Below are 22,091 nucleotides of genomic sequence, written 5' to 3'. Positions count from 1 at the left end.
CGGCTCCCGGGTCCCCCTGCCGGGCTTGCTGGCCCTTCCAGGCTGCCTGGATTCCCACTCAACCCTCCACGCCAGGCTTTTCACACCTGCCCCCTGCCCTGCCCCCGCGGATTTCCACCCCAGCCCCTCAGTGCACAGCGCTTCATTATGGTCACGCGAGTCTTTTCACTCTCTCCTCTCCTTTCTTTTTTTCTGTCATAATTTCCTCGGTTCTTTCTCCACCTTAAACCAAAGGGGAGGAGAAAACCTTTCGAGCAAAGGTATTCTAAGGGAAAGCAAAGAAAACGACCCACGTCGCCCTCCCCACCCACGGGGGCACCGGGACGCACGCAGGCTCCATCTTAGGGCTGAGAGAAGAGCCACGCTGGTTGCACTTTGGGGTCAAGAGATATGGCAAAAGAGAAGAGAAAGCACAATTCCACGTCCTCCTCACTTGCTTCCCCTTCGCAACAACTTGTCTTTTGCACCCAACCACTTGAGGTTGGTGGTTTAAAATGTCTTTTAAACAGCAGGATGTGGGTTTGGAGGGGAATGTGGTACATTCAAACCAGGACCCAGGTCTGTCCGAGGGCGCTGGTATTTCTGGTTAAAAAGCAGCTCCTGGCCGCCCTGACGAAGAAAGAGAAAGCAAGACCCAGAAAGGAGAAAAACAAACAGCTCAGCGGTTGCTGAGGGACTCCATTCAGGATGCGCAATTGTCTGAGGACACTTCTTTTTACACGAACAAGATCCGGAGAGGACTTCAGGGTGCTTCCAGGCCTGCAAAATGGGGAGTCTCCCACGTTTGGCCTCGTCCCCCGCAACCGCGGATGGAGGTCCGGGAGACAGGCTCCTTAAAAGCACATCCGCCAAAGCAAGGCGCTGGGGGGCGGGGAGGGAGGGGAGGCCCTCTCCCAACAGGGCGGCCTTTCCCCGCAGAGGAGCATCTAGGCCCAGGAGGTCTGGAGTAGGAGTGGGTTGGAGCTGGAACAAGAAAACTCGACTCTAGGCTGAAACGTGACACGCAAATCTTCACCGGGTTAAACAAACAGCCGAGCAAGCTGCAGCTTCGCCGGGGGTGGCGGTGGGGGGCGGACGCGGCTCGCGCAGGTCTCTGTTTCCAAAGTTGTTAAAAGGTGAAAATAAGCAGCTTCATGCAGCGTGTTGTATGGGCTGACGCCTCCCACCGCCTGCCAGCCCCCAGCGAAAGCCGGCGGATAATCAAGCACGTCCCACTGTTTAGTCATATTTGACAACTGGGTTAACCTGGTATCTAGGCGCTTGGCGAAAAGGTACAAAGGGTGCCCTCAATTACCACCAGAAGCTGCTGGTGTGAGTGGCACTTGCATTACTGCCCGGGTCAAAGGCCAGAGCGACAATTAGGAAGTCACTTAGAGCGCTGGGGGGGAAATGATGGGCTGCAGCAGGCTCCAGGCCCTCCCAAGTCTCTGGGTGTAGACTTGGACGAAGAGGCCTGTTTTTCTCCCCTCGGAGGTACTATCCCTTCGCGCCCTCTCCTCAGGGTGATTCAGAGTAAAACTGAATCCAAGTGGGAATAAGGAACTGGGTAGAAGACGCCAATGCTAAAGTCGCGAGCGATCATGATGGATTCCAGCTGAAGTTGTGTTCTGAAGGCGAAGTCTGGGCACACAAAGTGAGCGTTGACATTTGCGTCTCCACTTGGGCCTCGCAGATGCTGCCTCCACCTCGGCGCCTCCTCCCCTCCTGCTTCCTTTCCCACAAGTGGGGAGCGGAGGAGGACTGTCAGCTCTAACTGGCATCATCTAGGGGTGCTTGGGTGTTGGTGGCTCGGTCTCAACGGTACTTAAACCAGGCTTGTTGCGTGCGTGTAAATGTTTAATTGCACGGTAATCTCTCCAGTCCCCAGCCCGCGACCCCCCTCCTCGCTAGGGGCCTTGACTGGCACGCGCCGGGAGCCCCGGCTCAGGCCCTTCGGCGCGTCTGATTGGCTGCGGGGCAGCTCCCGTCTGCTCTGCCTGCGCCCTCATTGGGCGAGAGGCGCAGCCAGCGGCACTTCAAAGCGGGTGCGCCTCGCACTTAGGCTGAGTTTAGCTGGCGGAAGCCTGGAGTCCGCTCGGCGCGAGCGCAGGGACGCGGGAGCTGCGCGGGACCTGAGCAGTTTTCCCCAGCAGCCGCCAGGCTCAGCCCCGCTCCCGGCCCCGCCGCGCAGCCCAGGGACCTGCTATGGCCACGTCTATACTCGGGGTAAGTCAGAAGTGCGGCAACGCATTTGCTTGTTTTTAACTGGAGTAATTTTTCGTTATGGCTTCCCCGGGTCCGCGGCTCGGGAGAAACTGTTGCTGCCGGACTGTAGCTTCAACTTCTTTCAGCACTTTCCACGTTTTAGGGACCGATGCTTTCCACGTTATTGGCACCTAGGAAGTGCATTGGTAAGAAAAACGATTTGTTAAGCAAGTCATTGTAAATTTGGCTTTTAAGAAAACCTAAAGGTTTATTTTCTTCCCCCTCGTGATCTATACCCCACCCCACCCCCCTTGCTTCGGAGATTGTTGCAATGATGCGACAGCGGTGTTTCCAGAAAACAGCCTTAATCGGTTTGCAGTTCATGTAGTCACGTTAACAAACATTCACACTTCTGCGGCTCCCCAGTTGGCTTGTGACTCAGAGCCATCGCTGGGTTGCTTCTCCATGGATTCTTGTTTTCCTAATCGGGTTTTTGGGTGACTAATCATTTAAAACATTTTCTATTAAAAAAAAAGAGAAAAGAATCAAGTAGTAGCAACCCTTGGAGGAGTGCCCCAAGTCTCCTCCACCCTGGGCCACTGTTTCAGCCGCCCCCGCCCTCACCCGGAGCTTGTTGTGGTTGTATTTACCTCCGTGCTTCACCCCTAAGGGCGGTTTTGGGGGCATCCGTGAAGGAACGGGCTTATGGCCAGCGGAAGGAGAGCAACCCGAATCTGATTCTGGGCAGGGGTTGTAGCGACTGAGGCGGGGAGAACCGAGACCACTTTGACTTGTAGCCCCACCGAAAAACAACTTTCCAGCTCCGGGCCCTCGCCCTTGCGATCGCCGGTGTCCCGCGCGGGGCGCCGCGCATCCTGGTTGAGCGCGAGGGGAGGAGGCACCAGCCGGGGAGCCACGACCCCCCCTCCTGCCCCCCCGGGACCCGCCGCGGGGCGACGAGAATGCTCACGGGGTGCACTTTGTGTCTTCCTCCCACTTCTTCTTGCCCTCCTCCTTGCTCCCTTCCCCCAACCCCCACTTTAGGAAGAGCCGCGCTTCGGAACGACCCCGTTGGCCATGCTGGCGGCGACCTGCAACAAGATCGGTAACACGAGCCCGCTGACGACGCTGCCGGAGTCGAGCGCCTTCGCCAAGGGCGGCTTCCACCCCTGGAAGCGCTCCTCATCTAGCTGCAACCTCGGCTCCAGCCTCTCGGGCTTCGCTGTGGCCACCGGCGGCCGCGGCTCGGGCGGCCTGGCGGGCGGCTCTGGCGCCGCCAACAGCGCCTTCTGCCTGGCCTCCACGTCCCCCACGTCGTCCGCCTTCAGCAGTGATTACGGCGGCCTCTTTTCCAACTCGGCGGCGGCCGCGGCGGCTGCAGCCGGGGTGTCCCCGCAGGAGGCAGGAGGCCAGTCGGCCTTCATCTCCAAGGTGCACACCACGGCGGCTGACGGCCTGTACCCGCGCGTGGGCATGGCGCACCCGTACGAGTCGTGGTACAAGTCAGGCTTTCACTCGACACTGGCGGCGGGCGAGGTGACCAACGGCGCGGCGTCGTCGTGGTGGGACGTGCACAGCAGCCCGGGCTCGTGGCTGGAGGTGCAGAACCCCGCTGGGGGGCTCCAGAGCTCGCTGCACTCGGGCGCCCCCCAGGCCTCGCTGCACTCCCAGCTCGGCACCTACAACCCCGACTTCAGCTCGCTCACGCACTCGGCCTTCAGTTCCACCGGCCTCGGCTCCTCGGCCGCCGCCGCCTCGCACTTGCTCTCCACCAGCCAGCACCTGCTGGCCCAGGATGGCTTCAAGCCGGTGCTCCCCTCCTACTCGGACTCCAGCGCCGCGGTGGCCGCCGCCGCCGCCAGCGCCATGATCTCGGGGGCCGCGGCCGCCGCCGCCGGGGGGAGCTCGGCGCGCTCCGCCCGTCGCTACTCGGGCCGAGCCACCTGCGACTGCCCCAACTGCCAGGAGGCGGAGCGGCTGGGCCCGGCCGGGGCGAGCCTGCGGCGCAAGGGCCTGCACAGCTGCCACATCCCGGGCTGCGGCAAGGTGTACGGCAAGACGTCGCACCTGAAGGCGCACCTGCGCTGGCACACGGGCGAGCGGCCCTTCGTGTGCAACTGGCTCTTCTGCGGCAAGCGCTTCACGCGCTCGGACGAGCTGCAGCGGCACCTGCGGACTCACACGGGCGAGAAGCGCTTCGCCTGCCCCGTCTGCAACAAGCGCTTCATGCGCAGCGACCACCTGAGCAAACACATTAAGACGCACAACGGGGGCGGCGGGGGCAAAAAGGGCAGCGACAGTGACACAGACGCCAGCAACCTGGAGACGCCCCGCTCCGAGTCCCCCGACCTCATCCTGCACGACTCCGGGGTCAGTGCCGCCCGGGCGGCGGCGGCGGCGGCAGCAGCGGCGGCGGCAGCGGCGGCGGCAGCGGCCTCGGCGGGAGGCAAGGAAGCCGCGTCTGGCCCCACCGACTCCTAGAGATCTGGCGAGAGGCGCGAGCGAGCGGGAAGAAACGTCGAGAGCAAACGAGAGGTTCAGAGGGCGAGCGAGCGGGGGACAGATGGGCTGGGGCTCCGGTGACGCCCCCGGGCCGGCGCGAGGTGGAGCAGTAACCGGCTCCCCGGCCGCTCTTCGCCGGCCACGCCAGGAGCTCCCCTTTGCTGTCGGAGCTCACACGGGAATCGAACGCGTGGTCCAGGAACAAAAGCAAACCATCCTCCGCCACCAACACTACTTAAAAACTGCACACACAGACATGCACACACACCGGAGACTTACAACCCAAAGCACACACACCCGCGCACATACACACACACACACACACACACACACACACACACACACACACACACACACACACGCACAAACTTCTCGAGGGAAGAGCAATACACAGAAACACTCCCTCCTCCACCGACCACCCCCTCCACCACCCTTCTCTTTCCTTTTCTCCAAAAACAAGCCACCACCCTGCAAAGGACTGTCAGAACATTTTAAAACAAACGGGACCTATAAAAACAGACCTTTTGTGTGGATTATATTATATATAAAATACTCCAAATCCTGCTTGATATCTACTTACATTGAGACTTTTTTTTTCCTAAAAAAGGAAGCATCATAAAAGGCTTAAGGTGAGAAATTAAACTGGAAGTCTAGTGACAGCTCTGTATTTCATAACATCTGTATAAATAGGGTTCAAAAGATTATGTTCTCTTTTATTTTCTTGTAAATGTTCATTCGAATAGAGTTGTTTGGGGTTTGTTTTTTGTTTTTTTGGTGAATTCCTGAAATTCAGGGAGTTTTTTCTTTAATTTTCTGATGCACTTTGTGAAAGTCAGTATATATGTAAAAGATATTTAAAATGTTGAGTTATCATTTCACTCACAAACTCATAAGTTAAGGTCATCTAAAGAAATTAAATGCGTTTATCTGTATGAAGAAAATCCTGACATATTTTCATTTTGGTATCATTAAAGGACTCTGAACAATATACTTCCTTTTAAAAATCCTGTTCCTCACTCAATAACCTTTATGTGGGTCGACGTTTTTTGGTTGGGGAAAAAAATCCTTTAATGTTAGTTTTAGGTAATGAAAAGTTCATGTAAGTTATAAAAGCCATAAACATCCGTTTTTGAGGAGTCAAATTATTTATTTGTATATTAACAGCATAAATTAAATTGGGTTATAAGAACGTGTAGTTGTATTACTTAATGAAAGAGTTCTCAAAAGATGACATTTTAAAACTCTGGAGGGCCTGAAAAAAAAAAGGTCTTTGGCAGTTTTAACTGGGGAGATGCTTATACCTCCTGGAGGGGGTCAGGAAAAACACCCGCGGGTTTATTTGTTTTAAAAAAGTGATTTAAAAACAAACTGAAAGGGGAAAGCTTTTAAAAAGAAGTCTTCGTTCCCAAGGCCCTCTATGTTGGGAGGCGACTCCAGGGAATAAATCGCTGGAGTCAATACCCCGGAAAAGACATTTCATGCCTAAATGAAAATCTTGTTAAATGTTATTAATTTTGACTTAGAGCACACAGCAGCCCCCTGTGCCTTGTATTCCCTTATTAGGGATTCATGTCTTATCAAATATCTAATTAATCTCCTAGACATCATTTGTTCTGGCCAACTTTATCTCAGCTGGTCCTCGGGGAAAACTCCAAATATTCTCCGTGACAAAGCTCCCTTGAAGATCTTTTTAATTGTCTAAATTAACTGCACCAAATTTGCATGTCAAACGGTAAAGGGCAACCTGAGATAAAATGTAAACGTTTTAAAAGCCCCCAAACTAAGCACTTGATTTGATAACTAGGCTTTTTAATGTTATGGAAGACAACTGCTCCTTTCCTTTTCAAAGACGGCTGATCTATGCAAATAGTGAATTGGAAATGCCGAGGTCCCCGCGCCCGTCAAATGGCCCTCGCAGGTTATTTGAATATCAGTGGCGCTGCCTCTGAAAAGGTTCAAGGATGCTCTCTGACTTCTTTGTGATTACTCAGTGCGGCGTCTTATTCTGAAGAAAAAAACCTCAGGAATAATTAAAGGCTGGGATCAGGCCTGGGAACACATTCGGGACAGGAATCTCATTTAGGCAGCCTCTTTCAAAATAAGGCACAGTTAAATTGACCAGAAGGCAATTATTGAAATGAAAATTATTTTCACTCTCTTTGTCTTCTGACCACCAACTTAACAGCCCAGTTTAAAAGAGAGGGAGAAGAGAGGGAGAGACGAAAAGAAAATTGGTAAATGAGATAATTTCACAATTCGGAAAAAAAAATGTTAATTTAGAAAATAAAATGCGTATTTGCAGAATAAAATATTTTTACAAGGCTCCCCACACAATAGGCAACACAAGCAAAGTCAGCCCCAATGGAAAAAAAAATTATTACTGTCCATCTTGGGAACTTGAATGAGGTTTTGATTTTTAGGGAAGAAAGAAATAAATTATTGTTCTTAACAGCAATTTGTCTTATCGGAAGCTCTGCTCTGAGAAGCCAACTAACAAAGTAGCGATAAAACAGAGAGCGAAGGTTCTCCGAGGGGAGCTTGCAGCGTGGGGCTCGGTGGCTTCCTCCCTTTCCCCCGTGCAGTCCCTGTCCCTGCAGCCTCGGATGCCCGCTCTTCTTCCCCGAGCTTTCCTTTCCTTCGGCTATTTTCCCTCCCAGATCAAACAGTCCATAGCAGGGACCTCCCACCCCACCCACCGCGCGCCTTTGGGTTCAGGGCTAGTGCTCTCGAGAGGCCGGCAGGGGTGCGTTTGCCCTGGGGGTTTGGGGCCGAAGCTCTGGAAGCCCAGAGGGTGCCCGGCACCTTTGGGGGTGCGGGCCAGCGGCGCAGAGCTGAGGGTACGGTGGGCTTTCCTGAGCAAGGAGGGCGCCCGGGCGTCTGTCCCAGGCAGCTTTGTTTCTCGCGGATAAAAAAAGCAGATCAAAGGGCCTGGCCGTGCAGGTCCCGCTGGCAGTGCGGCTGGCTCCGCAGCCCAGTGATCAAGGCCTCTGCCTGCTTTCTCTGCCCCGTGGGTCAGCGGACGTCCATCACCGCGGCTCCCGGGAATCACGGGCGGCGGCCGGGCCCGAGCGTCCGGCCAGACCAGCGCTCGCACACCCTGAACCTGGAGGGAGTGGGGCGCCTGCCCCGCGCCGAAACCAGCAAGCGGAAACAGATCCCACCCCTCCTGCCGAAGCCCCCCGGCCCGAGGGGGCCCAGGGGGGCGCTGGGACACCTTGACCGGGGCGGGTGGAGACCCGCCGAGGCCGAGCAAATGGGAGAGATTGTGCATGGGAGGCGAGAGCTCACGGGAGACTTAGGTCTTTGCCTGATGGGGCCAAGCCTCCCCAGGGCCCCCTCGGGACTCCAGGGTCCTGGGCTACTCCAGCTCCGGGGCCCGGGAGGAGAGGGGGCCGCGGCTACGGCTACGGGCCGGGCTCGGACAGGGCTGCTGCCTGGAGCCGGTGTGGGGCGGGGGGCGCAGACAGGACCTCTGAGTCCCCCTGAGGTCCGGGCGAGGGGAAACGGGATTTCGTTTCAGCCGTTTTCGCCCAGCGCTTCCCGCTAGGGAGCTTCCTGCGCAGGAGAGGGGCGAAGGCCAAGTTTTCCCAGGCCCCGCGCCCACCCTAGTCCCAATCTGTACCCTCCCCAGGCGTTCCCTCTGGCCTTACGTTTCCCCCCTTGGAGTGAATTGGATCCTACCTGATGAGGAAAAAGAAAAGAAGGATTTTTCTTTCCTCAAGGAGGGAACACAACCTTATTGTGACGAGATTAGATTGTGCACCTGAACGGCGTGTCTGGACATTCCGTCAAATCGTTACAAGTCGTGTAAAATTGAATTTCTTTTTATTCAGATGGAAACTTTATTTATTTTAACTCTAATCTTATTTGCATCTATTATCTGTATTCACCAAGGCTCTCTCCCACAACAAAAATGCAGATGAAGTAAATCTTACATAAATCCCGCCCATTTGTGTAATTGGTATACTAAGTGTTTATTTTAAGTGAGAATAATTTAGCTACAAATTTTCTTAAGGAATAACATTCTTAACACATTAAAAAAAACTGAAAACTCTGATTTGCTTTTATCTTTGACAGTCGCTCTTGATTCCCTTAAGGAGCTTGGCGAGTGCGGCTCGCTGGCGCCATCTAGAGCTCCCGGCCGGGAAGGCCGCGCTGTCCTCCTCGCTCGCGGCTATTTGAGCGGGGAGACCGCCGTTTGCCGCCAGCTGCAACAACCCAGCGAAGCAAGAAAAGAAAAGCGAGTTTTTATGTTTTTATGTTGGAGGAGGGTGCGGGTGGGGGAAGAGGAGAGCCCCGCAATTGGGGGGCACTGCTTAGCAATGGCCGGTTCACTGCTCCTAGAGAAGGAGGTCATTTCTGAAACATGCTAACTGAAAATCCAAACAAAGTAAACAAAATAACGAACGTCCTGCTTGGCCCTCGTCTTTGAATTGTTGCACTTAATACCCCTTTCAAGGCAACATCAGGGTCTTCCGACTCGGAGTTGAGCAGGCTGGGTGCAGTCAGTGGCGACTTGGACCCCGGGATGGGGACCGGCGTGGGCACAGTCCCTCGTGCTCTCTGCCCAATGACCCCAGATCCGAGGGCTCTCGGTCCACGAGGCTCGCGTGCTCTATGCGGGCCTACCGGAACCAGGCTGATTAAACCAGGCTACCAGACCGTTCCACGTCCCCAGGTCCCCCTTTGAAGGGGAGGGGAGCGAGGGGCTTACAGCTTTCCACCAGCCTGGGGCCCCGATGGCCCACCAAGCCTCCTGCCTCGCCGGCGTCCTCCAGGCAGCTGTCCCGGCTGAAACGAGTGCGGGGGACTGCTGGGCAGACCCGGGCCTGAGGGGCACGCAGGTCCGGGAGCCCCGAAACCCCTCGCCCCAGCCCCTCCCGAAGGGTCCTCACTTCCTGCAGGCACAAACTGACCCCCTTTGTTCCCACCTTTTCCCTTTGAAACTGAAATCTGAAATCTGATAACAGCTGGGGGCGTTGACCAATTTTCTCTCCTCTCTGAGCATCGCCCTCCCCCGCCGCCCCCTTCCCTCCTCTTCCGAGTCCACCACCCCACCCCCAGTCTTCAGACGTTGTGCGTGGCTCTGCTGCTTCTTTCCTGCTCCCCCTCCCCACCATCCCGCCCGTTTATTGTATTTTAATCGGAAAAGCTACACCTCCAAGTCTCGCGCACGAGGCGGCGGAGGCGCCGTGGACCGCAGCAGCCCCGGGCTCCCCCATCTCATGCCCAGGAAACGCCAGCCTTTCCGAGAACTCACAGCCACCTTAGCAGCGGATAACTCGGCTGCATTTGTATTTGCTGTTTTAATACAAACCCCGCCGCACTGCCTATTTCAAAGATGTGCTAATTACTACTTGGATAGCAGGGCGCAAAGTCCTTGTCCATTTCTCAGTACAAAGTAGCTTGCTAGAAAATTTGAAATTGCCTTTCAGCCTAAAGCTGCCTTACCTGAATGTCATAATTACAGTAATTATGTACATCCAAATTACATGCTAATTAAATTAGAATCAAATCGTTCTAAATCGAAATCAAATGAGGTAGTGAAGAATTAATCAATGACAACATAAATAGAGAGCTTCCTTCAGAGATATTTATTGTAACGATCCAAGGAGGAATTTGATCTGAAAAAGTCACCTGTTTATTTACTTTCAAATTAGTAATCAGTTATTATCCCTTCTCCATAATTTTTACCGTTCAGTGTTATTTACCCCCCACCCTTTCTAGACTCAAGAGTTTATAGGAATATGTACGAGGTAAATACATACAGACATGCCTTCCCTATATGTTACTGATATAAATATATACAGTGTGTTTGCAACTCCATTTAAAGGGAAGGTTTCAGAATGTCCGTGGGTCCTGTTCCGGGGCCTGTTCTCAGGAATCCAGGAAAGAACCCAAATTTTTAGGTTTTCCAACACCCTTGCACTTTTTCTTTGGAAATTCATAACAGAGATTTTGCATTGTTTTGCAAACATCTATTTCGGGATAGTTCATATATAAAGCAATGCATAGGGATAGGGTGTCTCCCCCAGGCCGTTTTCTGCTTGCAGATTGCTGGCGAGAGATGACACTTTCCTTTTTGCTCCAGGGGTGAGATTAGCAGAGGCGTCCTAAGGCGCCCTCTGCACCTGTGGAGCCTGAGCGACGAGAGGAATTCGCTCGATTTCCTGACTACCAAAGGCGAGTCCGCCCTCCGACCTGCGTGGGAGAAACGCGCCGGAGGCCAAGCGAGCTTAGGCGGGAACCGGCAGGGCGCGTCGGTCCCCTGGGCGCAGCGCCTGTGGCCCGCGCCCGGCGGGTGGCTCGGGAGTTTCTTCTGGGTAGGCCACCGGCGTGGGGCGCGAGGGAACCCTTGCTGTGAGCTAAACCCTTACACTTTGCGGGTGGGGGATCCAGCGGCTGCCTTGCGCTTGGGGCGCGTCTTTTAGAAGAATGCGCAGCCTAATTCTCAACCTCTCCATTTGGATTTGAGGTGCGTTCAGGTTTCCAACCGCGGTCGAGAAGGAAAGCAGCTGTAGTACGAAGGGGTGGCATTGCCTCGGGGGATGGAATCAATCACTGTAGCACCTACTGCAGCCCCTTTCTGGCTTCCTTTGGGTTTAGGGCGAGGTCCTTAGAAGCGTCGCTTTGGCCAGCGACCGAGCCCCCAGACCTCCACTTCTGCCCACGGGGTCAAAGAAACTGGCTCACGGGCAGTTTGGGCCAGAATGTGCGTGCCCTTCCATGACACTAATGGCAGCGCCTGCGTTTCGTCGGGCAGCTGGCTTCATTATTACTGTTACATTCTGAGGGTGGTGGTGAGTGTGGCATGAAGGGAGGAGGAAGAGGGGAGGTGATGAGTACGTTTCCTTTCTGTCAGCAGGACCGGCCTTAGGGACCTCATCAGGAGCTCTCAGCTGTCAGCGGATCTCCCAAATCTTAGAGTTGCAGATTGCTGGCGAGAGGTGACATTTACCTTTTTTGGGTCATCTTATTTGTTTCTCACAACTCTTTAAAAGGATTTCTCCTTTTTGATCCAATAAACAGTCTCAGGACCTTCAGTTAGTGCATGCCTTTATCTCTTTTCAAGACGTGGTAACTACCAGTTTCCTTTTCAGAAAGCCTAAGTAAGATTTCTAGATATCCTTCAGCTACTGAAGCTGCAATGCAGCTTTCTTCTGATCTTAAGCACAGGGTGTGGAGGACGCACCTTCCAACAGCTTCTGGGCCCAGTGGTCACTAGGTAAGGAGGCGAGTGAAATGGCTCAGGTGGATTTTGGAAACATTTGAGCATCAATGCTAAAGCGTAGTAAATGGCTGGTGATTAAAACCGGAAAGCGCTGTGCTCCCAGCAGCGGAGACTGATCTGATTCACTATCAGGAGCGGTCTCACCGAAGCACAGCAAGATAGGTCTTCCCAAGCCTGTCAGATAAAAAGCTTTTTTCAGATTAAAACTGTATGATTCAAGACAAGATCTCCACTCCACATTGCAAGGTAAGCCGACCTGCCACTCTGCTGAAGCAAACTCTGCTTATTTTGGCACATTTATTAAATGAAATGATGACTAACCACGTAACATTCAGGTAAGTAAACAAGTCCTAACCTGGGAACCCGATCCATCCTGGCCATTTGTAAATCAACAGCACCTCCTACAGGAATTAATTTGCTAGTGTTAAATTAAGTGTAAGGCCAGGGAAAAGGGGAGTGCCCCCAACATGTCTCCTGAGTCTGTCAGTGTGTTTCCAGGCCCCTGGACAAATGTCACCAGGCACATCCATATATCTTTAAAATAATTTTTCTGTTGAGAGTAAGAATGGCAAACACCATCAGACTTTCCCTGTGGTTCTTCTTTAAAAATGTCACTGTTGAGGACTCTTGTTCTTGAATATTCATTATACTTGAAGGATTCCTTTTTGGTTTATAGTATTAGGCGGCGCTCTACACATACAAGTAGACATCCTTTTAATTATGAGGTTTCTCTCTGGTTCAACCTTATATTTCAAAATCAAAAGTAGAATTAGATGTCTAACATTTTTATTTTAAAAATCACTTTCAAATCCTTTTATCCATATCAAGAGTATGCAGAAAAGGCGAGCTTCTTTAAAGCTCTTACCTTGTGATATGTGAAATGTCTTCTTTCAGTTTTTAAGTTTGCAAGGTTGATATACTAGCCCCTTGGGGCTGTCTAGCACCTTTGGGTGACCAAGGCTAAAAGCCAAATAGTAAATCAGTATCTTCCATAAATACATGGGAATTTTTCTCACCATTGGATGGATAAGTTGGTAAATCAGTTTATATTTTTCAGTCTAACAATGAAGGATAATTAAACCAGAGATTTAAAAAAATTCCTACAGCCACATCAAATTAAAAGAGGACTACACTTTTGTAAAAGTCAAATGAAAAAAGTGTAAAAAATAATGTATTTAATTCATTTTAAATTACAGGATGCATTTCAACATTTCTCTTCATGAACACTATATTTCCCTTCAGAAATCCTTTAAGGCAGTAGATATTGCATAGATTTTGACATTATAAAGTATAAAAAGGCATAAGATAGAAAATTAGTGCAACACTAATGAATTCAAGATGTAAATCAGCAGTCTTTATCCATTTCAAATGCATGCTTTTTCTAAATGAAGGAAAAGGATCTTTTAGGTGCACTGTAAGTTATTAAAGAATAACTTTAGAAGAAATTCAAGTTCTTCCCCACCAATTCTCTGAAAAATCTAAATAATCAGAGCGTTTCTTACACCTTTAGTTGCTTCTAAATCAGAGGACATTCGTGTGTGATATACAAGATGCAGACATATATAACAGATTACTAGGAGTGGTTTCATTTACCCCTTCTTCCAAACTTATTTACTTCTTATAGAATTTACAAAATTATGCTGCCAACCCTCAAAACCATCTAATCAGTATCTGTATTGTATTATATAACATGTTTAAAAAATGTGGAACCCTGATAAAAATACTTGTGTCCAGGATGTATCTTTTTTAGAATTGCATGTTACTTGTAATTTGTACTACTTTTTTCCCTATAGTTTCTTTTTACCAGATCATTTGAAACACGAGGGAAAAGTTTAAATAAACCTTATATACCTATAGTCATAAAATATAGCTGAAGAATTTACTTTGGTCCATTTGTGACATTACATAAATACTTAACCTTTAGAAGTAAATTCTAATAGTTGTAAGCCAGTAGTAGAAAGACCATTTGTGGTAGGGAGAATAATGGTCCCTTAAAGATATACACATCCTAATCCCTGGAACCTGGGAAGATGTTAGGTTAAGTAGCAAAGGGGAATTAAGGTTGCAAATTGATTTTTAAAATAGGACAATTCTCCTGATAGACTCATTATCATCACAAGGGTCCATAAAAAAGAAGAGGGATGAAGAATGTCAAAGTGTCAGAGTGATTAGATGTGAAGCTCGACTTGCCTTTGTTAGCTTTGGAGATGGAAGAAGGGACCAGGAGCCAAGGAATTCCTCTAGAAGCTGGAATAGGCGAGCAAACAGTTTTCTTTCCAGTAGGGCCTCCAGAAAGAACCAACCCTGCTGACGCTTTTATGTTACTCCAGTGAAACCCATTTTAGACTTCTCATCTCCAGAACTGTAGAATATTTTTGTATTGTTTTAAGTTTGAGGTAATTTGTTATGGCAGCATAGAAAATTAATATATCACCCAAATGTAAATAGCTTACTCTGGAGAATAAAACACATGAGGGAGTTTTAAAGAAATATTGATCAACCCAATATTTAATTCATACTAGTGAATTTCAATAATGTTTACATTTTGCTTCTAGTAAATTGAAATTAAAAAATTAAATTATACCCATTCAACTGTGCTGTCATTCTTTTAATGATTTAGTTTCAGAAGAAAGACAATGTCACAGAGTTTGTGTGTTTTGTTTTTTTTTAATCTGGTATAGCGCGCACAAGAAATACTTACCAACAGAAAATATTTTACAGCTCCAAAATAGATTACTTACAAATATTTGCAAAGTTCATTCTTATGAGATTTATGTAGTTTTGTTTTTGATATGAGTTTACAGAGATTGAAAACTAAAATAGAGCTTTTTAATTAGAAAGACAATACATATTAGCCCTTGCTAGAAGTATTTGATAAGTAGAGATATTTTTATTCCCAGTTAATTGTCACATGCAGTCTCTATTCTCTCTACTTCTTCATTCTTTCTCTGTCACTCTAGTATGCTTATCTCCCGAATTTTCTTTGTGCATTTTTCCTCCTCTGTATATATCTGTGCCGTGGCTTCTAGTATCATTTCTTCTATTCCGCTCTTTACTGGGACTTTGCTAAGACCGTTTTCTTATTTCCCTTTGCTTGTAACTACTATGACTTCTGCTCCGGCTTCTCCTGCTCCTCTCATCCCTGCTCCGGCTTCTCCTGCTCCTCTCATCTCTGCTCCGGCTTCTCCTGCTCCTCTCATCCCTGCTCCGGCTTCTCCTGCTCCTCTCATCCCTGCTCCGGCTTCTCCTGCTCCTCTCATCCCTGCTCCGGCTTCTCCTGCTCCTCTCATCCCTGCTCCGGCTTCTCCTGCTCCTCTCATCCCTGCTCCGGCTTCTCCTGCTCCTCTCATCCCTGCTCCGGCTTCTCCTGCTCCTCTCAATTCTTTCAGATCCTCTCTTCTCTGGGCTGTGGTTATGGCTTCTGGACGTTTTGTCAAAATTAGAATGATTCCATTTGCTAGTCTCCCTAGAACTCTCTCGTTTTAAAAATCTAGGCTCTTCCTTGGCTTTCTCCTTATTACAATGATTGCTAGAAAGTTCTTCATAAAGTTTTCTCTTCTTAGACTTGTCCTTTTCTCCTATATCATTGTTTTTATTTCTTGAACATTTGTTTTTCTTTCTTTTCTTCTTTTGTATTTTTTTTTCTTTGTTGTCACTCTCACTGCTGCTTTCTGAAGTCTCACTGGAGGAGGAGGAGGAGGAAGAAGAAGAGGAGGAAGAGGAGGAGGAGGAAGAGGAGGAGGAGGAAGAGGAGGAGGAGGAAGAGGAGGAGGAGGATTTGTGTTTATGTTTTTTGTGTTTATTTCTACTCTTCTGAAGCTTTTTCTTTTTTCTATCTTTTTTCTTTTTCTTTTTTTTCTTCTCAAGTCGATCCAATTTCCTATAATTGGGAAAAAAAGTAAGAGACTAAAAATAGTCCTTTTATTGACAAACAAAATTTTGAACAGACAATATATTTTCTTAGAAGCTACTGAAAGAGGTATTCAAATATAAACACATACTTTATTAAATGACATTTTCTTCCTCTTAAATTATTCAAGTCACATACATATTAAATATAAATAAGAAATTAAATGCATTAAGATAATTCTCTCATTATTAAAAAAAAAATCCCTATTGAATCAGAATTTGAAATGATATAGCACTCTAAATAAATGGTTATCCTGACCTAAAGGCTTGTAACATTCATTAATTGGACCTACTACAAACTAAAATATATAACTATAATCAGAGAAAAATATTTTTATGTATGTACTATTTTAAATTATGGGAATATTAATCAATATTACATTATCAAAATTCAAGGATATATTCTCCAGAAATTCTGAATAAGAATACACTTTACATTTTTTATACTGTTTTTTGGTTATATAAAACAAAATAATCACATACTGGTTTTCAACAATGTTTAGATTTATAAGTAATTAGAATAATTCTATTAAGGCATTCTGAATTTCTAAAGAGCACTTCACATTCCCAGAAGAGTAACTTGTTTACGTCACTCTGGAATGAAAATGTCCTTCACTGGTTTTGTCTAGCAATTCTCAACACCCACAGCATGAGCTCCCTCTATTGGATTCAGCAGCCGTTTCTTGGATTCTTTAATCCAAAGGTGGTATGTTTAACAAGATTCATATTTACCTTAAATTTAAGCATCTGTCAGCATTCCTCATAAAATCTTACAAAATATAAAAGAGCAATACATGTCCCAAAATATTTTCTAAGAATAAACTGCAAAGATATATACAAATCTATACCAAGTAAATCCTACAAATAAATCTATTTCCAAATTAAGTATTCTGAAAAGTGCTTTTTTTGTGTGTGTGGTATAATCTTAGATTCATTTTCATATTACTTAAAGAAAGACAAAACTGTATTACTATAGCTGAAGAATAAATCATTAAATAAATGTGATACATTGGTCTAAGTACCTTCATGAGCTCTTGGAATCAGAGTTGAATATGATACAAAGATGGAACATGCAAAAAATGTAACAGAATTAATTAAACATATATTTTTTCATTACCTGAGAAGTTTCTGTTTTTGTTTGGTTGTTAGTGACTTTAAAAATTCGACTTCTGGATCTTCTTCACCCTCACTTGCAACGTATTCCTGAGGCAACAAAGATCATTACATTGCTAGATTATCAGACAAGTTAGTTATCAGACATTAAAGAAAATATTTAGAAATAAGAAATTTTGTATTAGAGACATACTGTAGATGAATGTGACATTCTGAATTGGAAAGTGTGTGTGTGTGTGTGTATGTGGCGGGGGGCATGTAAATTAAGGAGTATCATTACACACTAAGAGGGTAAGATGACAGCTTTGCCAGCACTAACAAACTTTAATCAGGAAGAGTATGATAGAGAAACAGATAAAATGTTTCTGTCTCTTGAGTTTGAATTTAAATACTTGAGGGTTTAAATATTTTATTTTAAAAATGAAATATTAAAACCAAGAAGATCATTAACTTTTGGGGAAGATGAAAACATCCACAATTTTAGCCTTTATAATTTCAACAGTACATTATCAAATATATGATTAGCAATTCATATACAATGTATGAAATAGTACAAACATATGATTATTATATGTTATATGAATAATCCCTAGTAATGTTTGAAAGGTAATGTGCCTCTTTTCAGGGCAGCACAAGTTTACACCAGTGGGAATCTGGGTTTTAGTCTCAGCTCTGTCTCAGAACAGAAAACATGACCTCAGGGAAATCACTTAACTGCCTGGGCTCCACTTTCCTCATTTAAATAAACTAAATGGTTTGCATTAGGGTATCTACACCATTTTCTGGATCTATGTACAGTTTATAAATTAATGCTTAAAATATTTTCTATACTTTTTAGGAGTTTTCTTTTATACATTTCTTCCCATTGGTTCTATTTATGTCACTTCAGTGGTAAGTTAGCAAGAAGGAAAAAAAACAACCATCTCATCACCAGTTAAGATATTTCATCCACATAAACCCAGAGGAGCAGTTTCATTTATTAAAATATAGGTTTAAAAACAATTTCTCATTTAAGTTAAAATAATAAAGCAAAATCAAAATACATTTAGGCATTTTCTTTGCTCTATCTTGCTTTCCTATGGATATATGCATATTGGAAAACATTAAGTAGCAATTCACAAGCAATCACATTTAGATTTTTAGGCATTTTCAGCTTACTGATAAAAAGATCATTACCTGTGATGGATCATTTGCGGTCAAGTTTCTCCCCAGTACATTTCGTTTCAGTGCAAACCCACTGTTTCTCATCTCCGCTATTAGCTCCGAGGGGTGCATCGATGGGCCTGTTCACAAAAATCACAGTTTGAATGTATCATTTATATCTCTCTACCTTTTTCGGACTCCACAGTAGGAATGCAGTTGAAGCTTTGTTAAGTAAAATCACAGCTAAATCAACTCAATAATCTTCTGCTGAGCAAATAATCAGATATGATTTTCTAAAACAGCAGTCTGGAGATTCAGAATAGAAAATAATTGCGTTTTTCTTTACGTGCTAGGGGATTCTCTTCTTGTGTAACTTTGTCATATTGAAAAAGATACATTTAGATGTTATCTGCTTGGCAGTTTCTAGTGTGAAATAAAAGCAAAATGATAAAAAACGGCTATTGAACTTATAATAGTTATTATTTTAGTAAGAATTCAATTTAAAAAAGACACTTAAAGCCACCCAAGCAATTTATTATTCTAGTTTCCAATTCCTAATTCCTCACCCTTATTTATCAGCTATCAATACTGAGTACATTGTCATGTGGTTGCTAATTATCAACAAAACACACACGCACGCGCTATCGATATGGTTTCTATAAGTACTTCAGTTAATTTTGTGCATGTGTGTATACACACCTCCAGAGTTTGAAATTTCTAGTTAGTAGTGTCATGTTGGTGAAAAGCAATTTCAGGCTGGCTAGAGGTTTGTAAGCGTTATATTTTTCACAAGCTGCTATTTCCACATTTGCAAAATCCCAAACTGAAAAGTGAGCTATTTTTTGGTCACATAATATATACTAAAAATAAGTAACATAGAATCCTATATAATAAAACCCTAATATGCAAATCGACCGAACGGCAGAACGACTTGTGGCTATGATGTGCACTGATCACCACGGGGCAGATGCTCAACACAGGAGCTGCTCCCTGGTGGCCAGTGCTCTCCCACAGGGGGAGTGCCACTCAGCCAGAAGCCGGGCTCATGGCTGGTGAGTGCAGCAGCTGTGGCGGGAGCCTCTCCCGCCTCCACAGCAGCGCTAAGGATCCCTCGGGGGATGTCTGACTAATGCGGGGAGTGGGCCTAAGCCGGCAGGCAGACATTCCCCAAGGGGTCCCAGACTGTGAGAGGGTGCAGGCCGGGCTGAGGGATCCCCTCCCCCCCCCCAGTGCATGAATGTCGTGCACTGGGCCTCTAGTACATATTTTTGTACTTAAAGCTCTTATATGATCAGTTTGAAAGATATAATTCAGATTTAATCAAGATATATTTAGTAAGGAGAACCAAGATGGCAGCATAGGTTAACGCGGGAGTTTGCTGCCTTGAACAACTACTTCAAAAGTGAAACTAAAAAACGGAACGGACATCACCCAGAACCACAGGAACGCTGGCTGAGTGGAAGTCCTACAACTAGGAGGAAAGAGAAACGCATACGGACACTCAGAGGAGGCGCAGTGCTGAAGTCAAATTCTGAGGTGCGGAGTGTGCGGAGCGGGCTGGCGGCGGAGGGCGCGGTTGGCGTTTTCAATCGGGAGGGAGTCGCAGACTCTGAGCTCCAGATACAGGCGAGTCTTTAGGGACCCAGACTCAAACGGGAGAAGCGGGACTGTCTGGCTTCGGTCAGAGCAAGTGCAGCTTTCTCTCCGAGGTTTGCAGCGGGTGCTGGGACTCGGAGAGGCAGAGCCCCTGGGGACAGGACTGAGAGCCGCCATAACTGCTCTCTCCAGCCCACCCTGTTGATCCTGTGCGACCCGCCCCGCCCAAGCCCTGCACAGAGGCATTTGCTGGATAGCCTCAGGCAAACGCCAGATTAGCACCTCCCTAGAGGACAGAAGTTCTCTCACTACAGACACAGCTGATTCTCATAGCCACTTGGCCTGGAGGTCAAACCCTCCCTGGTATTAGCTACAACAATCAAGGTTTAACTATAAGACTGCGAACAAAGACCACTAGGGGGTGCACCAAGGAAGCATAACAAAATGCAGAGACAAAGAAACAGGACAAAATTGTCAATGGAAGATATAGAGTTCAGAACCACACTTTTAAGGTCTCTCAAGAACTGTTTAGAAGCCGCTGATAAACTTAATGAGATCTACAAGAAAACTAATGAGACCCTCGATGTTATATTGGGGAACCAACTAGAAATTAAGCATACACGGGCTGAAATAACGAATATTATACAGACTCCCGACAGCAGACCAGAGGAGCGCAAGAATCAAGTCAATGATTTGAAATGCGAGGAAGCAAAAAACACCCATCCGGAAAAGCAAAATGAAAAAAGAATCCAAAAATGCGAGGATAGTGTAAGGAGCCTCTGGGACAGCTTCAAGCGTACCAACATCAGAATTATAGGGGTGCCAGAAGATGAGAGAGACCAAGATATTGAAAACCTATTTGAAGAAATAATGACAGAAAACTTCCCCCACCTGGTGAAAGAAATGGACTTACAGGTCCAAGAAGCGCGGAGAACCCCAAACAAAAGGAATCCAAAGAGGACCACACCAAGACACATCATAATTAAAATGCCAAGAGCAAAAGAGAAAGAGAGAATCTTAAAAACAGCAAGAGAAAGAAACTCAGTTACCTACAAGGGAATACCCATACGACTGTCAGCTGATTTCTCAACAGAAACTTTGCAGGCCAGAAGGGAGTGGCAAGAAATATTCAAAGTAATGAATACCAAGAACCTACAACCAAGATTACTTTATCCAGCAAAGCTATCATTCAGAATTGAAGGTCAGATAAAGAGCTTCACAGATAAGGAAAAGCTAAAGGAGTTCATCACCACCAAACCAGGATTATATGAAATGCTGAAAGGTATCCTTTAAGAAGAGGAAGAGGAAGAAAAAGGTAAAGATACAAATTATGAACAACAAACATGCATCTATCAACAAGTGAATCTAAGAATCAAGTGAATAAATAATCTGATGAACAGAATGAACTGGTGATTATAATAGAATCAGGGACATAGAAAGGGAATGGACTGACTATTCTTGGAGGGGAAAGGGGTGTGGGAGATGCAGGAAGAGACTGGACAAAAATCGTGCACCTATGGATGAGGACAGTGGGTGGGGAGTGAGGGCAGAGGGTGGGGCGGGAACTGGGAGGAGGGGAGTTATGGGGGGGAAAAAAGAGGAACAAATGTAATAATCTGAACAATAAAGATTTAATTAAAAAAAAAGATATATTTAGTAAGTTGTCTTTATATGTTCATGTTACTGTGACAGTGGTTAGGGAGAGTTAAATTGATACAAATAACTCTTTGAGAACTCAAAATTTAGTTGATATAATACATTATTAGATATATTGAAAAAGAGATTTTACAAATATGTTCAAATGCAAAATCACTACTTTTAAAAAAGATTTCTAATTGATTTTTAGAGAGGTGAAGGAAGAGGGAGAAAGAGAAACATCCAATGTGAGAGCAAAACATTGATTGGCACCTCCTGCACAACCCTCCCCACCAAGGCCTCCCCCCCCCCCAATCAGGGATGGAGCCTGCAACCCGGACATGTACCCTAAGAATTAAATCGACAACCTTTCAGTGCACAGGAAGACGCCCAACCAAATGACCCACACCAACCAGAGCCAAAACTCACTACTTCAGAATAATTCTAGGTAATCCAGAAAAAGGGCACTTGTTTTAAAATGTAGATTTGTGAGAGCTCCTCTCTAGATTTTGTAAGCCAGGATGAGTTAAGCCTCCACAGCATGAAAACCAATGTTTCAACTTACAAAACCAGGTCCACTGGAGAAACTGTTTTCAACATTAATTAATTTTGCAAGCTTTTTTTTGTTGTGGTATGAGTAAGCATTAAAGTACTGATTGCAACTATGGTATTCAGTTCTGATTAGACCCAGACTATTTCCACTAAAACAATAGCATGAAGTCAGTGTCTCAGGAGAAAAAAATTCCCAGAAGGTGAATTATGTTATACAAAATTATGT

The 22,091-nt window shown here is 46.5% G+C and overlaps 2 protein-coding genes across 4 annotated transcripts in view; one reads left to right on the top strand and one right to left on the bottom strand.

Moving 5' to 3' along the window:
* The first annotated feature begins 1,905 nt into the window (after window positions 1-1,905).
* Window positions 1,906-5,676, top strand: SP9 (Sp9 transcription factor). 2 transcript variants are annotated; one of them, XM_036320631.1, is made up of 2 exons: window positions 1,906-2,390; window positions 3,229-5,676. In XM_036320631.1, the coding sequence occupies exon 2, from the start codon at window positions 3,262-3,264 to the stop codon at window positions 4,663-4,665; it is 1,404 nt and encodes a 467-aa protein (XP_036176524.1). In that variant the 5' UTR covers window positions 1,906-2,390; window positions 3,229-3,261; the 3' UTR covers window positions 4,666-5,676. The 2 variants fall into 2 exon arrangements, with proteins under 2 accessions (XP_036176524.1, XP_036176523.1); XM_036320630.1 differs by having other exon boundaries at window positions 1,907-2,205.
* Window positions 5,677-10,265: 4,589 nt separating this feature from the next.
* CIR1 (corepressor interacting with RBPJ, CIR1) overlaps window positions 10,266-22,091 on the bottom strand; it is a 40,559-nt gene continuing 28,733 nt past the window's right edge. Inside the window, exons 8-11 of one of the 2 annotated variants that reach the window (XM_036320039.1) lie at window positions 18,116-18,222; window positions 16,944-17,029; window positions 15,274-15,797; window positions 14,565-15,059 (exon numbers count right to left, since the gene is read on the bottom strand). In XM_036320039.1, coding sequence (XP_036175932.1) covers window positions 14,998-15,059; window positions 15,274-15,797; window positions 16,944-17,029; window positions 18,116-18,222 — 779 coding nt within the window. In that variant the 3' untranslated portion in view covers window positions 14,565-14,997. Of the gene's footprint in view, window positions 12,092-14,564; window positions 15,060-15,273; window positions 15,798-16,943; window positions 17,030-18,115; window positions 18,223-22,091 lie in introns of those variants that run through there. The other variant, XM_036320038.1, reaches the window with a different exon arrangement.

This window comes from Myotis myotis, unplaced genomic scaffold (assembly GCF_014108235.1).
Source record: "Myotis myotis isolate mMyoMyo1 unplaced genomic scaffold, mMyoMyo1.p scaffold_m19_p_8, whole genome shotgun sequence".
Lineage (NCBI taxonomy): Eukaryota > Metazoa > Chordata > Mammalia > Chiroptera > Vespertilionidae > Myotis > Myotis myotis.
The sequence above is the reverse complement of the archived record's forward strand: the minus strand, read 5'-3'. Positions and strand labels throughout refer to the sequence as shown.

Bases quoted from the DNA above. Each gene is read 5' to 3' on its own strand.
- SP9 (XM_036320630.1), top strand. From the start codon at position 2,185: ATGGCCACGTCTATACTCGGG. The intron at 2,206-3,228 runs GTAAGTCAGAAG...CCCCCACTTTAG, and splicing joins TGGCCACGTCTATACTCGGG to GAAGAGCCGCGCTTCGGAAC.